The following is a 19,011-nucleotide window of genomic DNA, read 5'->3' on the forward strand; positions in this document are numbered from 1 at the left end:
GAGTTTACCACGAGTAGTAATGGCCAGGAAGCATAAGCGGGAGACTCATCAGCACAGCCAGTGCGACGACGGGCAGCATCCTTGGGAGCAACCCTGAGTACGACCCTGACTTGTGGCCACGCAGCTGAGAAGTAGTTCATCACAGTTCATCACCAAGAGAGGAACCAGGCTCGGCACAGGGGAACGCAGCCCCCAGAACTACTCCAGAGACCACTACACGCCAGATCCAGCAGCAGTGAACTTTCCACAGTGAGGGAGGCAAGCTGTATACTGTGATAGCTGGAAACTGAAACAATGTGGAGGATGCCAGGGGGCCCAGACAGCAAACTGGGGAGGCTCCACAAGAGCCCTCAACACACAGACTAGGGATAGAAGGAAGGTGTTCAAAGCCTGAGACAAAGACCTCACTCATTGGGATGCTGGAAGAGTTCACCCCTTCCTGGGGAGGGAGGATTCATCAGTAATCATGACCACATCATCTGGGCAGCTAGGGAAAATTTGCAAGGTATGTTAATGTTCCATTTGGCAAAACTGTGTGTTCCTTGGCCGTTTTTTTACTCTAGAGGTAGACTTTTCTATGTATTTCCAAATAGCTTTACTGAAGCCTGCAAAGATGGGTAAGATTTCTGCTAGTCTGCTTCACGCCAAGGCAAATTCTGCCAAACATTCACTGTTGGTTCTACCCTTTCAGACTAGCTGGCTATCCTGGCAACTTGTGCTATTGGCTACTCTATACCCAGGTAGCTTATTTTCATCATGATTCTGACTCCTCAGGATTTTTTCCCTTCCGCACCCTAGGGATACAGTAATTTATCTGCCTTTACACAGTTTCAAAATCTCTAAGAAGTTAAACAAACTATTATGTATAAAATAGATAAGCAGCTCAGACAGTAAAGAATCTGCCTGCAATGCAGTAGACCTGGGTTCGACCCCTGGGTGGGGAAAATCCCCTTGAAAAGGAAATGGCAACCCACTCCAATATTCTTGCCTGGAGGATTCCGTGGACAGAAGAGCCTTGTAGGCTACAATTCATGGGGTTGTAAAGAGTTGGACATGACTGAGCCATTAACACTTTCACAAGAATATACTTACAGCAGAGGGAAATAAAGGCATTAGTTTGTAACAACTTTAAATGGGGAGTAAAATCTATAAAAAGAGTGAATCACTATTCCCTCCATCTGAAATTAATACTGCCGGGCAATTATATTTCAAGAAAAAAACCTCTAAGAAGCACTCATGAGTGAGTAAGCAGGTAATGAAGAAGAAGGAATACAGGCTTTAGTTGCTTTTGAGGAGAAAAGTAATTTCAAAAACAGAAACATTTAATGCTCCCACTAGGTCACACCAAGAGGGGCCTCTGTCCTGAGCCCCACATCACCGAGAGCCCTGTCTCGGCTTCCCAATGGCCGCGGCCCTCCCCACAGAGCGAGGAGCCCGCTGGGTCACGTGGCTGTGCCGCGGCCCTCCCCACAGAGCGAGGAGCCCGCTGGGTCACGTGGTGTGCCCTCCGGAAGCCTGTGTTTTACTCCTACCCCCAGGCCACACTTCTGTTATCTGAGATCCCAGAATTTCCTGCCTAAAACCCGGAAGTCCCCTTTCAGGCCTGTACAGGTCCACCTTTCGGAGGAAAGAAGGGAGAGCTGGTGTGGGGGGTGGGGTAGGAGGAGCGGCAGCTATTTGCAAAAGACAGACGAAACCTGAACACTGGACCAAGGTGCCCCACAAGCAGGCGCACTGGCTCTTCACAATGTAGGCAGGGGGTGATACCTGAGAGAGGAGGCATGGTCCAGGGGACAGAGGCTGGGCCACGGCTCAGCACTGTCTGTGTCACCATATTCTGGTACGGAACTAGGAGGAGCCTAAGAATTTACAATTTAAATCCAGTCTTCCAAGTTATTATCAAAGTATATTTTTCAACCTAGATGGATAGAACAGGTTTTATTTCTAGTTTGATTCATAACTTTTAGAATATTCAGATGCAGGGTACCATAGGCCCTGCCAATGTTTGGATGGGGCCTGGCAGTATACCCTTTATGCAAATAAAACTATAGGCTGAAAAGAAAGAACCTTGGTGCTTTTAACTACAGACAGGCTCCCACTGAGGCCACCTTCACTATCTATCAGAAAACCATGGTATTAATTTATTATGTCAGGGGAGCACTTCTTATCTTTATTATGCCACTTCCCTTTTTTGAAAATTATTAACTGGGGAGACAAGGGTGATGAGAGTGTAGAAACATGTTCTCTTTGTAACAAGACTTTTACCACTAGAGTGAATCAGATTTGAAGTACTTGTAGGATTATCACACCTGGCCCATATACATACTGAAAGTCTCTCATACTTATATGAACGTATATTTTAGTACAGTGATGGTGAAAAGCAGAAAACCATTCCTGTGAATTGAGGAGCTTACCCATCTCAAACAAGGACTGTTTCTTTCCATGGAGGACCAGCGACCACCATCTTCACCTGTGTCTGTGAGCAAAAATATCAGGAAGACAACAGCAGGGCCAGACACATGGGCTGGGTACAGGAAGACAGTGTGGCAAGGAGGCCAGCAGGGGGCGCTGTCATGCTTAATCTATGCCGGGGAACCTTTCACACCTAGCTGACTCCAAGGCTGGGGCTACCAGCGAACTGTTTCTAAGTGAAGAGCCCAGTGGTGGACGTTGTTGAAGAGGCCAGTGTGCTGAGTTTCCCTTCCTATTGTCTACACTGACCATTTTAGTTCTTGAAAAATGTCCAGAAATCTTGGATTTTTATTTTCTTCTCTTTGCCCACTTCCAAACTCTCTGGGAAAACCAAGCTCTAGTTGTAAGCACTCATGAAAACCCAACTTCATACAGAGGCTCTCTGAAATACTGAAGGCATATTCTGGGGAGAGGGAGCACTTACCCCTCTGGGAGCTAGTCTAGGAGCTTTATTTTCCTGATATGGAAATCCAGTATGTTCATCATGAAATGAAATGAGACATTCTGTTAGCTGGTATTCTGTCTATCATTTTTTCTACTTCCTACCATGAATGAGGGCTTCCCTTGTGGCTCAGCTGGTAAAGAATCGCCTGCGATGCAGGAGACGTGGGTTCGATTCCTGCGTTGGGAAGATCCCCTGGAGAAGGGAAAGACTACCCACTCCAGTATTCAGGCCTAAAAAATTCCATGAACTGTATAGTCCATGGAGTTGCAAAGAGTCAGACATAACTGAGCAACTTTCACTTCACCATGAATGAAGGATTGATGCTGAAGCGGAAGCTTTAATACTCTGGCCACCTGATGCAAAGAGCCGACTCACTGGAAAAGGCCTGTGGCTTGGAAAGGTTGAGGGCAGGAGGAGAAGGGGATGACACAGGATGAGATGGTTGGATAGCATCACTGACTCAATGGACATGAGTTTCAGCAAATGCCAGGAGATGGTAAAGGACAGGGAAGCCTGGCATGCTGCAGTCCATGGGGCTGCAAAGAGTTGGATGTGAATTAGTGCTTGAACGACAACAATCTTGAATGAGTATTTTGGGGGCACCTATTGCTGGATTGTGTTTAGACCAGATCTTTAAGCAAAACTCCATTCCCTGAAGAGGATGTGAGGAGAGGTTAGAGCCCAGAGCAAGCCACGAAGGAAACCAAGTAGAGGAAGCTAATGTGCAGGGATCCATCCCAGAGGGACAAGGTTGCAGCTCTGAGGTGCTGAGTCAATAGATGCTTTTCTCAAATGCGAGGAGAGTAAGAAGCAGAATGATAAACCAGGAAAGAGGAGAAAAAATGGAAAATGTCTACAGAGATAATTCTCAGAAACTTGGAGGATGAAGTGTAGGAGAAAGGTTTTCCAGGGGGTCACTTTTATCATTTATTTTCAAGTTGTTAGAATTGTGCTAATGTAGAGGAGCAGATTTACAGCTAAAAGCAAACTGCAAATTCTAAAAACATAATTTTGATTTAGGTCTAGTCTGTGGGTGGGTACAGAGGAACTGAAGGGTATAATTTGTTGTTGTTGTTGTTTTCTGGCAGATTAAGCTTTCCAATTGCAATTTGCTTAGACTAATACTCTATTTAGTTTGCTAACTAGCAAAAAGTGGATAAGGGGAAGGGTGGTAGGACTATCAGGATGCAACCTGCAAAGCAGAGGAAAGAAGCCTTGCCCTGGAACAACATAATGAAAGCTTTCATGCCAGGCATCTAGTTTGTGTATGACTGTGGGTGTGCATGCATTTGGGGGGAGTAGTAAAGTACAGACACAAATAAATTAGTCCCTGTTTTGAAACTATCTATAAACAATTTATGCAGTGAAAAACTAAAATGTGGATTGAACTCATTTGGCTATTTGTAGTGAGACTGACCGACTTTCTACAGTCAGCTCTACCACTGACTAGTTCTGATATTGGGTGACTTTCAACCTGTATTTTCCTTATGAGTGAAATGGGGTCATGAAGAGACCCTTTGCAAGATTTTGGTGAATATTAAATAAGAATGTAAGGCATTCGGCACAGTAATTGTCACCAGGCCAGTCCTCAATTAGAAAAAATATTAATAAAAAGTAAGCTTTGTTATAAATAATAAAACTTTTGACAAGTACTCATTATATTTGATAAGTCACTACTGTTCCAAGATGTGCTTTTTTCCTGCAAATGATTTTAACTTGTGATATAATCCCTTTTAAAATATTCTATAACAAGTCTACTATTCAACAAGTACATTTTCAGTGTATTTCCTTGATGCACTAGAATAATAGTGCTCACTGAAATCTGTTTATCATTAATTTGATTTTACTTTGAGCATTCATTCTTGTTTACAATGGTTGTACTTCTATCAAATGGAACTTTTCACTCAATTTTATCCTAAAGGCTTGCCTGTGAATTATTACTGCTCTTCTCCACTTTTTAGGTTTTAAACAGTTTTTTCCCTTTCCCTCTGAGTATATCAGTTTTACTGAAGCCAAGACAGTTTTCTTTTAATGGTAAATCCTTAAGAGTGCCTTATTTTTTTCACTAAAATATTACTAAAATATTATATTTTTAATATTGATATTCACAACCAAAAATTAAAGCATGTTTTGGTTCCTAATTTTATTTCAAAAAGTTGATTATATAGATGTCTTAGATATTCTATTAAGTATAATTATATTATGATAAAGACAATTTAAATATACTTAATACATTAAACATAAAAATGTTTGTCACAAAAAATCATTTTATGCAGCAATACAAATTTGTAGATTCAATGACTATATTAAGACTACATATATTTTAAAGTAATGAAGCATGTATGCCATAAACTTCCAAATATACTTCAAATAGTCATAAGATCCAAATAAAAGGATATTTTTCCATTCAATTTTCTGTGTCAAAGCTGAACAGAAAACCTTATGATTTTTAAAAGAATTTAACAAGTGTGCAAACAGATGCAACTTGTTTATTTTATCCCTTCTCTTAAAATTTTATCACTGCCAGAAAGTCTATTGGCATATTTATAATATTTAAATAAAATTCAAAAAATTGCATAAATTTTAGCAGTAAATAAATGGTTTCCTTTTTATCACCCAGACAAAAAATAAAAATAATAATGTCATTTTTGAAGTGCAAATACTTTAAATAACTTGCTAGTTGGTGTTATGTAGTAGCAGGCTGATATTTAGAAGAAAACTCACAGTGGTGATGCTCTTTTATTTGGGAGTTCCATTACATGGTAGCCTTCATTTCAACAACTGAAACAGTGCTACAGGGAATGCAAAAACAAAACTGTATGTTTGTATACAGTGTTTATACATAAAACATGATGTATTGGTCTCTCCTGCTTGCTCAAATAATGTAAATGATGTTAATTTAAAAACATTTATTGAATTCACATTAATGAAAAGATACATTGTCCCTTAAGCTACTTTAAAAGGGAAACCTTTTCCCTTGCGTCTGGATCTATTTAGCTGACTCTCTCTTTAGTCACTATGCCATGTCTGACTCTTTGCGACTCCATAGACTGTAGCCTACCAGGCTTCTCTGTCCATGGGATTTCAAGGCAAGAATACTGGAGTGGGTTGCCATTTCCTTTTCCAGGGGATCTTCCCAATCCAGGGACTGAACCCATGTCTCCTGCACTGCAGGCAGACTTTTTATGGCTGAGCCACCAGGGAAGCCTCTTAGCTGTCTGATACCTGTCCCAAATACAACACCTATAAATGTAAAACAAATGTCTAGTAAAGTTTGTGACTGTTTTTCCACTTTCCCATCACTGATATCTGAACTATTCTTGTTGCAGTCTCACTCTATCCAGCAGCAGGTAACAAGCATGGCAGAATATCAGCAAGGGTTAATCATGCCAGGGTGCTTGGCTTCTGAACCTGATTTTATAACCTAGTAGCTGTGTGACTCTGTGTGACTTGATGGCTCTGTGTCTCAATTCACCGTTTGTAAAATGAGTTAAAAATAATATTAACTCACAAATGAATATTATTAAGTATTCCTTAAGTATTATTAATATAATAGTAATAACATATTATTAAGTATTCATGTCTGACTCCTTGCGACCCCGTGGATTATACAGTTCAGGGAATTCTCCAGGCAAGAATACTGGAGTGGGTAGCCTTTCCCTTCTCCAGGGGATCTTCCCAACCCAAGTGATCAAAGCCAGGTCTCCCATGTTGCAGGCAGATTCTTTTACAAGCTGAGCCACCAGGGAAGCCCTAAGTATTCCTATATCCTTTTAATTTTCCTTTGCAGTATTTCTCAGAATTTATAGCTATATAGTTACGTGAACATTTAACAAATATGTATCCACTACTAAAATATAAGTTCCATGGATGCAGTGTCAAAATTCATCTTGTTCATCACTATATCCTAAACATTATAGAATAGATGCATAAGACTGTGTGGATCATAACAAACTGTGGAAAATTCTTAGAGACGGGAATACCAGACAACCTTACCTGCCTCCTGAGAAACCTGTATGCAGGTCAAAAAGCAAGAGAACCAGACATGGAATGACAAACTGGTTGAAAATTGGGAAAGGAGTACATAAAGGTTTTATATCGTTACCCTGCTTATTTAACTTCTACGCAGAGTACATTATGCGAAATGCTGGGATGGATGAAGCACAAGCTGGAATCAAGATTGCCAGAAGAAATATCAATAATCTCAGATATGCAGATGACACCACCCTAATGGCAGAAAGCGAAGAGGAACTAAAGAGCCTCTTGATGAAAGTGAAACAGGAGAGTGAAAAAGCTGGTTTGAAACTCAACATTCAGAAAACTAAGATCATGTCATCTGGTTCCATCACTTTATGGCAAATAGATGGGGAAACCATGGAAACTGACAGATTTTATTTTCTTGGGCTCTAAAATCACTGCAGATGGTGACTACAGCCATGAAACTTAAAGACACTTGCTCCTTGGAAGAAAAGCTATGGCAAACTGAGACAGTAGAGACATCACTTTTCTGACAAAGGTCTATATAGTCAAAGATATGGTTTTTCCAGTAGTCATGTATGGATATGAGAGTTGGACCATAAATAAGGCTGAGTGCTAAAGAACTGATATTTCAAACTGTGGTGCTGGAGAAGAATTTTGAGAGTCCCTTGGACATCAAGATCAAATCAGTCAATCCTAAAGGACATCAACACTGAAAATTCATTGGAAGGACTGATGCTGAAGCTGAAGCGCCAATGCTCTGGTCACCTGATGTGAAGAGCGGACTCACTGGAAAAGACCCTGATGCTGGGAAAGACAGAAGGCAGGAGGAAAAGGGGACAACAGAGGATGAAATGGTTGGATGGCATCACTGACTCAATGGACCCGATTTCCAGCAAACTCTGGGAGATAGTGAAGGATAGGGAAGGCTGGCATGCTGCAGTCCATGGGGTCACAAAGAGTCGAACACGACAGAGCGACTGAACAACAAAGATGCATAAGAAGTACTTGTTAAATAAATGAATACATTAATTTTAGAGGTAAGTCAGAAAATCAGCCTAAGTGAACATGATTTGCCCAAGATTATACTACCATAAGTTACAGAACTGTAAGCAGAGTTCAATTCTTCTGACTCAAAGTCCTCCATTATTTCCAGGCAATAAGTCTATAATAACACAAATCATACAAAGCACTGTGCAATTATTATTCTGCAGGTTCTAGAATGAAAAAGAAAAGTATAAATTAGAGAGAAAAGGAGTATCTAATGTAGTCTGAGGGAAACTGGACCTCTTAGAGGAACTGGTATTTAAGACATGAAGGAGTTAGAATGGGCAAAGAGAGTCAGGCAGACAGTTCTAGGTCAAATAACCATTTACACACTTGTCCAGTGATGAGAAAAACTTGAGTAAGAACAGAGAAAAGACTACTGTAATTGCAACAGAAGGACCTGGAAGAGACAGGGTGAGTTTGATCAGAGAGAAAGGCCAGATGTTATACCATAGAAAGACTTTTGTTTCTTAACTAGCAGAAGATAAAGTCACTGAAGGGTTTTAAGAGGGTATAACACAATCAGGTTTGCATTTTCATAAGATGATACTGCCTACAACTATGGGGAGTTTGGGAAAGGGCAGACTTAGTAACTGATTGGACACGCAGGTCAAAACAGAGAGATACGTAAAGATGTTGCTCACATATTCAACCTGATCGACAGGGGGAGTACCATTTACTGAGAAAGGACAATTATTAGATATATCAAGAGCTTAATTTCATTCAGGGTATAATAAACTCACACTAAGTAGTGACAACTGCAGTTGTTATCACTGATGATTGAAAACCACTAGCTGCAATTGAGAGTAATGGTGAATTTTTATGGATTTCCATGGATTTTGGCCTGTGGCGTCGTGCCCACATATACACAGGCACTTCTGGACCTTTTCTTTTGAAATGGAAGTCATCTAAGGAGTTAAGATTACAGTTGAGCCTTGACACATGAAAGCCTTTTAACTTCCAATCTGACTTCTAGGGTAGGCTTAGGGTAACACATGAAAAGACACATGGGAAAACAGCCTTCCTTTCTCTCGCATTTCTTTCTCCTTTCCCCAAGAATCAAGAAATTTTAGATATGATAATATGACCATAGCTAACAAGTCTATAATGGCTCATTGTTCTATGAGGCATAAATCCTACAGGGAGATCAAACCTGTAAAATTAGCTTTACTTGGCCTGGACTGAATAATGATGAGCATGGACAATTCAGAGGGTTTTACTATAAACTGAGTAAGGAGATAGTAAGCAAAGAAATCAAGAGGTGTGCTTAGATCTTTGATCTTAGAGAAGAACACTTTCTGATCTAGATTTTGTGTCATATTTTTGAATCATGTGGCAGTGTCTTATTCATTTACATTGTTTACCTAAGGTGAAAAAAAAAAGCCATTTAGAACGTTTGTTGGCAGTATAGACTATATAAAGCCATTTTAATTCTGGTGAGCCAGGACTTCCTATACCAGCATATGAGGAAGTAGTTAAGTCTTCATGCCATGTCACTGGCTTACAGCCACAGCTTTTATTCCCTAAAGATGCAAGGGAAGCAAAGACCATATATCAGGATTAGCCACATGGTATTAATGAGAATCCCTATTATCATCATCCTGGTCATCCTGTTATAGAGGTCCTGGAGCATAGGCAGTATGTGCCAAATGCATTCAATATACCAAAAGGGATGTCTACTTCAGAACTTTTTGGGCCCTGGGTTAAGAAAGTTTATAGTATTTAATCTACTTGCCAATCGGGCATTTTGCAACCAGATAATTAGAGAAGAACTAAGAAAAGAGGCACTGAGGGGAAGTCAAATCTAAGAAAAGTTCAGACTGCTTTGGTCACATGAGGATATGCCTGTAATTTAAAAGCTAAAATGAATCTTGCTTAATTCTCATATATACATAATTGGCATCATTTAGGCACAATCACCATTAAGAAACATACAAATATATGTAGATCAGCAAACAGCAAGGGATTTTAAAGAGGGAAAGAAGAATATTTTAACCAACATTCTAAATAAAATTCATGTGTATTTTATTTATACTAGAATACTTACATAGGTCCTTGACGTATTTTACTATATATTTTAATTTATACTTTGTCATCATATTTATAAAACTACTATTTTCTAATTTAAATAAGCACATATGCATAGTTTAAAAGTGAATATGTCTTCTTGACTGCTTCGGATGATAAAATGTAACATTGCCTAATCTGGTATAATCTAGCAAAATCTGGATTCAGTCAAAATCCAGTACAGTACAACAAAAGTGAGCCAGTGCTGAATCATTTAAGCAAGTACATCTATCCCTCAATATATTGACCAACCTTGTATATATTAACTTCAGCATTTTAGCTTTACAACATGTTGAACATATCAATGACATCTTGGCACTATCCAGAAATTATGAAGGAGGGAATTTTTTTTCTATATCTTTAGTGATTAGGAGCATGGGTGTGAAAATCAGACTAAATACTTAAAAGAGGTCTCCACCGCTTACTAGATATATAACCTTTTAATCTCTCTGTGCCTTAGCTTCCGTCCTGAACCTCAGATTCTCATCAGTAAAACAGTATGAGGTAGCACCCATGTCAAAGCGTTGTTATATGTATTAAATGCTTTATTATATATATATAAGGGAATTAGGACTATGTTTGGCACATAGTAAGTGCTCCCAGAATGTTAGCTATCACTTTCATCATCATTGGTGTTATCCTTCATTCTTTTCCTGGGCACTTGGATAAAGAGTTAACAAGATACACATTTAACTTTTTCCTCTCAGTTCCTAGCCCATATGCTTATTGGAAACATCAATCTTCCTTATTTTCCAGTCAGTAACGTTTTTATTTTTTAATTCAAGTATAGTTGATTTACAATACTGTGGTAGTTTCAGGTATACAATCAAGTGATTTGGCTATATACATATATATATATATATATATTTTTATATAGATCTGCAAACTTTTTTCTCAGTTCTTTTCCAATATATTTTATTACAAAACATTGGATAAATTTCCCTGTGCCATATGGCAAAATCTTGTTTATCTACTGTATATACAGTAGTGTACATCTGTTAAACCTATGTGTTAGTCGCTCAGTCGGGTCTGACTCTTTGCGGCCCCATGGACTGTAGCCCACCAGGCTCCTCTGTCCATGGAATTCTCTAGGCAAAAATACTGGAGTGGGTTGCCATTCCCTTCTCCTGGAGATCTTGACCCAAGGATTGAATCCGGGTCTCTTGCATTGTAGGCAGCTTCTTTATCGTCTGAGCCACCAGGGAAGCCCAATTTATATTATTGTTAATCCTATATTCCCCAATTTATCCCTTCCCTGCTTTCCTTTTGGTAACCATAATTTTGTTTTCCATGTCTGTATGTCTGTTTCTGTTTTGTAAATAAATTTATTTGTAACTATTTTCTTTAGATTCCACATATAAATATCATATATTTGTGTTTGTCTGATTTACTTCACTTGGTATGATAATTTCTAGGACCATCTATATTGCTGCAAATGGCATTATCTGATTCTGTTTTATGGTTGACTAATACTAAGGATTTTTAAGTCCAGTGATTCTCAAGCTTTTTTGTTATATAGAGACTTTTATAGCATATTGAAGTATTCTATACTTCTCCATGATATCATCCACAATTTTAGAATCTTTTGACTAATAAAATATGAACCAAGGAATTTAGGGACCCCCTGAAATAACTATACAGGCTCTCTGGAGTCCAAGACTCATTGGTTAGAAACCATTGCTTTGATAATTAATATTTAGATTAAAATAAAATTCAGATCTTTTTAGAAAGTCTTGTGGGTCATAGCTCATTTAGCTTCTCTTACCTCACCCATGACTGCTATGGGTGTCTCTCCTGTTGCCTGAGCAACACGATGTTCTACTAAGTAGAACATGTACTCGTCGTAGAGTAGACGGATCAGGTGGAAGGAGCCAAAGCTAGCAGCACTGCGTAGAGTTAAGTCCCGAATAACCATTGAGCTGTTCCAAGAGAAAAGACACAGATGCAGCCAGTGTTAGTGATCAGGATTAGCATTCAGCCTAGTTTTCCTATTAAAAGAAGTTAGAAGTCTAATAGATTGGTACAGTGCATGACTTTGCATGGAATAATTTCATAAATGAAGCAGTTGGCTCAACTCTTTCAAACAGAGTAGTAAAGAGGTAATCTTCATTAGGACTTGACTAGATCCTTATGAGAACTAGATAGGCACTCATTGGGAAAAACCAGTTTAATATCATAATCAAGTTCACAAATGGGTCAGAATCAATTTAAAAAAAGATTTTTGGAAGGCTGACAATTCATCACCATAAGAAAAAGCATCTCAAAGTGGAAGTCTTATGATGATGAGTAAACACTGTATCACCATCTCTCAATGACTTTCGAGGTACACTTTGGGGAAAATATGTATTTGTCCCCAATTAAGTTTACAAAATATAATAAGCAATGTTTACAAATACACAAGCAAGTTTACAAATATACTAAGCAATGTTCCCAGATGTGGCAATGTAGAATGTAGGAGAGGATATACAGGGATCCTTGCAACTTCTGTGGGAAGGCAAATTTATTAAGCGATTCTACTTCCTTACTGATTTCCATTAAATTAAGGTGATTTTCCCATTAGCAATAGTATAATAAAGTCAATTAAAAATGCATAATCTTGAAAAATATGAATGTGTAACTACAAAATACCAAAATCTGAAATATATTTTTAATTAAATACTAACAATACACTCTATTATACTCAAAATAGAAGTAAGTCAAAATAAAATTTTGGCTTCATTGAAGACATGTCAATTATTAACTTGACCATGCACTTCAAATCTCCTTAATATTTTTAACTTAGAATCAGAATAGGATTGTGTGTGTGTGTGTGTGTATGTGTGTGTTTCTCCTCACTTTCATTTAGTGTTTTTCTCTAGAGATTTCTGTCCTATGCAAACTAAAACAGCCATTATATTTTCAGATAGGAGGAAGAGATAGACTCTCACAAATGTATGGGCTAATATTGCTAAGGGGCTTCCCTGATGGTTCAGTGGTAAAGAATGCACCTGTCAATGTAGGAGAAGTGGGTTTGATCCCTGGGTTGGGAAGATCCCCTTGGAGAAAGAAATGGCAACCCACTATAGAATTTTTGCCTGAGAAATTCTGTGGACAGAGGATCCTGGCAGGCTACAGTTCATGGGGTCACAAAGAGTCAGACATGACTTAGTGACTGAACAACAAACAACAATATCTTATTTTGCAATGAAGAATTGTAAAATGCCAGACAGATGGAAAAACAGACTGTACTTTTGTTTTCCCTTTCACTTTTAACCTTAATTATATAGTGGCTACTAATACATCAAATTCTACACATTCAAGTTGGCAAGTGACAGATCACCACTGTACATCTAAAACCCTAAAGCCCTGGATTCCGACTCTGGTTTTTCATTAATTCACTGTCAATCTCAAAAAACGCCATTTCCTGGAGAGCGTTTTCCTTTTGGGTGCAAATAAAAGCAATACTTCTGGCCTTATCTAATTTATGTGATTATTTCAAGGATAAAATGAGTTAAAGGTTGTGAAATAAACTTACAAATGAATAGAACAAGACTCAAATATAAGTGATTATGATCCTAATACACATTACAGGAGGAGGTGAGCTTGTCACTCTTATTTGGTTATGGCAACAAAAACAGGTGTTACAAAGATGGCAGAGAATCTCTCCTTCTGTGCATTTACTCACTAAAAAGAAAAAAAAAAAAACATAGTTTTTCATCCATAGGTTTGAAGTGAGATCCACATTAACTTGATTGTACATCATTCAACATTTTAAGGTTCAAAATTAGCTTGAGAGTCAAGTGAGATAATGTGTGTGATATCTTAAGAAAACTGCCAATTGCAACACTATTACATATGATGGAGTTCAGTTCAGTTCAGTTCAGTCGCTCAGTCGTGTCTGCCTCTTTGTAACCCCATGGACTGCAGCATGCCAGGCCTCCCTGTCCATCACCAACTCCCCAACTTTACTCAAACTCATGTCCATTGAGTTGGTGATGCCATCCAACCATCTCATACTCTGTCGTCCCCTTCTCCTCCCACCTTCAATCTTTCCCAGCATCAGGGTCTTTTCCAATGAGTAAGTTCTTTGCATCAGCTGGCCAAAGTATTGGAGTCTCAGCTTCAACATCAGTCCTTCCAATGAATATTCAGGACTGATTTCCTTTAGGATGGACTGGTTTGATCTCCTTGCAGTCCAAGGGACTTTCAAGAGTCTTCTCCAACATTATAGTTCAAAAGCATCAATTCTTCAGTGCTCAGCTTTCTTTATAGTCCAACTCTCACATCTATACATGATTACCAGAAAAACCATAGCCTTGACTAGACAAACCTTTGTTGGCAAAGTAATGTCTCTGTTTTTTAATATGCTGTCTAGGTTGGTCATAACTTTTCTTCCAAGGAGCAAGCGTCTTTTAATTTCATGGCTGCAGTCACCATCTGCTGTGATTTTGGAGCCCCCCAAATATAAAATCTGTCACTGTTTCCATTGTTTCCCCATCTATTTGCCATGAAGTGATTGGACCAGATGCCATGATCTTACTTTTCTGAACGTTGAACTTTAAGCCAACTTTTTCACTCTCCTCTTTCACTTTCATCAAGAGAATCTTTAGTTCCTCTTCGCTTTCTGCCATAAGGATGGTGTCATCTGCATATCTCAGGTTATTGATATTTCTCCCGGCAATCTTGATCCCAGCTTGTTATTCATCCAGCCCAGCGTTTCTCATGATGTACTCTGCATATAAGTTAAAAAAGCAGCGTGACAATATACAGCTTTGACATACTCCTTTCCCTATCTGGAGCCAGTCTGTTGTTCCATGTCCAGTTCTAACTGTTGCTTCCCGACCTGCATACAGGTTTCTCAAGAGGCAGGTCAGGTGGTCTGGTATTCCCATCTCTTCAAGAATTTTCCACGGTTTGTGGTGATCCACACAGTCAAAGGCTTTGGCATAGTCAATAAAGCAGAAATAGATGATTTTCTGCAACTCTCTTGCTTTTTCGATAATCCAATTGGTGTCGGCAATTTGATCTCTGGTTCCTCCGCCTTTTCTAAAACCAGCTTGAACATCCAGAAGTTCATGGTTCAATATACTTAATGTAGAATTTGCCTGCCAATGCAGGAGACAGGAATGTTTGATTCCTATGTCGGGAACATCCCCTGGAGTAGGAAATGGCAACCCACTCCAGTATTCTTGCCTGGAAAATCCCATGGACAGAATAGCCTGGTGGGCTACAGTCCATGGAGTCTCAAAGAGTTGGACACGACTGAGAATACACATTATAAAAAGCAGTACTGGTGACTGATTCCTTGGAGTTATATATTTTAATGAATACCTTAAGTTTAGAACTCTAAAAGAATCACTAAAAATGAACCAACACTTTCAGCTATATGTCAATGATATAATGACAAATTCTATTTATAATCCTATGCATGCTTTGTCTAAAATTAAGTGACACATCACCTATTTGTAAAAATAACTTGTAAACTTAATAGCTATTTGAAATTTATTTCCTATGGAAAAAAATTTTAAAGGCAGAGAATCCTCTACTTTGAAAAGCAAAACAACATAAGATAACATGTTGGCTAGCATTCTTAACCATACAAACTTGATCATGTGAAGCAAATAACTTTAAACAACTATGTAATACAGGAGGAGAATATACACTCCAAGTACATATCTCTTGCTGAAGAAAGTCAGCAGATATTTAAAATACAGCCTGGAAAGACAAATGGTCAACAAGTATATTCAGTTCAGTTCAGTCACATCCAACTCTTTGTGACCCCATGAACCGCAGCACACCAGGCCTCCCTGTCCATCACCAACTCGCCGAGTCCACCCAAACCCATGTCCATTGAGTCAGTGATGCCATCCAACCATCTCATCCTCTGTCATCCCTTTCTCCTCCTGCCCTCAATCTTTCCCAGCATCAGGGTCTTTTCAAATGAGTCAGTTCTTCGCATCAGGTGGTCAAAGTATTGGAGTTTCAGTTTCAACATCAGTCCTTCCAATGAACACCCAGGAATGATCTCCTTTAGGATGGACTGGTTGGATCTCCTTGCAGTCCAAGGGACTGTTAAGAGTCTTCTCCAAAACCACAGTTCAAAAGCATCAATTCTTCTGCGCTCAGCTTTCTTTATAGTCCAACTCTCACATCTATACATGACCACTGGAAAAACCATAGCCTTGACTAGACAGACCTTTTTTGGCAAGGTAATGTCTCTGCCTTTTAATATGCTGTCTAGGTTGGTCATAACTTTTCTTCCAAGGAGTAAGCGTCTTTTAATTTCATGGCTGCAATCACCATCTGCAGTGATTTTGGAGCCCAGAAAAATAAAGTCAGCCACTCTTTCCACTGTTTCTCCATCTATTTGCCATGAAGTGACAGGACTGGATGCCATGATCTTGGTTGGCTTTAAGCCAACTTTTTCACTCTCCTCTTTCAATTTCATCAAGAGGCTCTTTAGTTCTTTTCACTTTCTGCCATAAGGGTGGTGTAATCTTCATATCTGAAGTTATTGATATTTCTCCTGGCAATCTTGATTCCAGCTTGTGTCTCTTCCAGCCCAGCGTTTCTCATGATGTACTCTGCATATAAGTTAAATAAGCAGAGTGATAACATACAGCCTGAAGTTCTCCTTTTCCTATTTGGAACCAGTCTGTTGTTCCATGTCCAGTTCTAACTGTTGCTTCCTGACCTGCATACAGGTTTCTCAAGATGCAGGTCAGGTTGTCTGGTATTCCCATCTCTTTTAGAATTTTCCACAGTTTATCATGATCCACACAGTCAAAGGCTTTAGCATAGTCAATAAAACAGAAATAGATGTCTTTCTGGAACTCTCTTGCTCTTTTGATGATCCAGCAGATGTTGGCAATTTGATCTCTGATTCCTCTGCCTTTTCTAAAACCAGCTTGAACATCTGGAAGTTCACAGTTTACATATTGCTGAAACCTGGCTTAGAGAATTTTAAGCATCACTTTACTAGCATATGAGATGAGTGCAATTGTGCGGTAGCATGAACATTCTTTGGCATTGCCTCACATTGGGATTGGAATGAAAACTGACCTCTTCCAGTCCTGTGGCCACTGCTGAGTTTTCCAAATTTGCTGGCATATTGAGTGCAGCACTTTCACAGCATCATCTTTCAGGATTTGAAATAGCTCAACTGGAATTCCATCACCTCCATTAGCTTTGCTCGTAGTGATGCTTCCTAAGGCACACTTGACTTCGCATTCCAGGATGTCTGGCTCTAGGTGAGTGATCACACCATCATGATTATCCGGGTCATGAAGATCTTTTTTGTACAGTTCTTCTGTGTATTCTTGCCATCTCTTCTTAATATCTTCTTCTTCTGTTAGGTCCCTAGCATTTCTGTCCTTTATCGAGCCCATCTTTGCATGAAATGTTCCCTTGGTATCTCTAATTTTCTTGAAGACATCTCTCGTCTTTCCCATTCTATTGTTTTCCTCTATTTCTTTGCATTGATGGCTGAGGAAGGCTTTCTTATCTCTCCTTGCTATTCTTTGGAACTGTGCATTCAATTGGGTATATCTTTCCTTTTCTCCTTTGCTTTTCACTTCCCTTCTTTTCACAGCTATTTGTAAGGCCTCCTCAGGCAGCCATTTTGCTTTTTTGCATTTCTTTTTCTTGGGATGGTCTTTATTCCTGTCTCCTGTACAATGTCACGAACCTTCGTCCATAGTTCATCAGGTTCTCTGTCTATCAGATCTAGTCTCTTAAATCTATTTCTCACTTCCACTGTATAGCCATTTGATTTAGGTCATACCTGAATGGTCTAGTGGTTTTCTCCACTCTCTTCAATTTCAGTCTGAATTTGGCAATAAGGAGTTCATGATCTGAGCCACAGTCTGCTCCCAGTCTTGTTTTTGCTGACTGTATAGAGCTTCTCCATCTTTGGCTGCAAAGAATATAATCAATCTGATTTTGGTGTTGACCATCTGGTGGCGTCCATGTGTAGAGTCTTCTCTTGTGTTGTTGGAAGAGGGTGTTTGCTATGACCAGTGCGTTCTCTTGGCAAAACTATTAGCCTTTGCCCTGCTTCATTTTGTACTCCAAGGCCAAATTTGCCTGCTACTCCAGGTATTTCTTGACTTCCTACTTTTGCATTCCAGTCCCCTATAATGAAAATGACATCTTTTGGGGGTGTTATTTCTAGAAGGTCTTATAGGTCTTCATAGAACTGTTCAACTTCAGCTTCTTCAGCATTACTGGTCGGGGGATAGACTTGGATTACTATGATATTGAATGGTTTGCCTTGGAAACAAACAGAAATCATTCTGTCATTTTTGAGACTGCATCCAAGTACTGCATTTCGGACTCTTTTGTTGACTGTGATGGATACTCCATTTCCTCTAAGGGAATCATAACAAGCATATATGATTAACTTTATTCAAAATTAAAAGAAATACAAATTAAAGTAAGATACCATATATTATCTATTATACTATAAGAAATTAAAAGATCAGCATTGAAGAGGGTATGGGGAAAGAACTCTCATTTATTGTTTCTTCAAGCATGAATTCACAAAACTTTTATGAAGGGAAATTTGGCAACAAATGTCAAAATTAAAAATGCACAAATGCTTTCACGTGGCATTTCTAATTCTAATATTTACACAAATGAGCAAAGATGGTTTTAATTGCAGCAATATTTATACTACTGAGAAAATAAGGAGCAATGCTAAATAACCACTTGTAGGATACTACGTAAAAAATGGCTCATTCATATATGGAAATTTATACAATACTTTAAAGAAATTGGGCTTCCTGAGTAGCCAAATGGTAAAGAATCCACCTGCAATGCAGGAGGCCTGAGTTCGACCCCTGGGTTGGGAAGACCCCCTGGGGAAGGGAATGGTAACTCACTCCAGTATTCTTTCCTGGAGAATTCCATGGATAGAACAGCCTGGCGAGTCACAGTCCATGGGGTCACAAAAAGGGTCAGACATGGCTGAGTAATTTCACTCACTTTAAAGAAATGAGAGCGATTACACATAGAGGTAGTAA

The 19,011-nt window shown here is 39.0% G+C and overlaps 1 protein-coding gene across 6 annotated transcripts in view; it reads right to left on the reverse strand.

Annotated features, from left to right (window-relative positions):
- The window catches only part of RFX3 (regulatory factor X3), a 304,937-nt gene that overhangs the window by 15,158 nt on the left and 270,768 nt on the right, over nt 1-19,011 (reverse strand). For all 6 annotated transcript variants that reach the window (XM_043486872.1, XM_043486873.1, XM_043486871.1 and 3 more), the window contains one exon: nt 11,775-11,928. In XM_043486872.1, the coding sequence (XP_043342807.1) occupies nt 11,775-11,928 (154 nt within the window). The remainder of the gene's footprint in view (nt 1-11,774; nt 11,929-19,011) is intronic.

The sequence above is a fragment of the Cervus canadensis genome, chromosome 14 (assembly GCF_019320065.1).
Source record: "Cervus canadensis isolate Bull #8, Minnesota chromosome 14, ASM1932006v1, whole genome shotgun sequence".
NCBI lineage: Eukaryota > Metazoa > Chordata > Mammalia > Artiodactyla > Cervidae > Cervus > Cervus canadensis.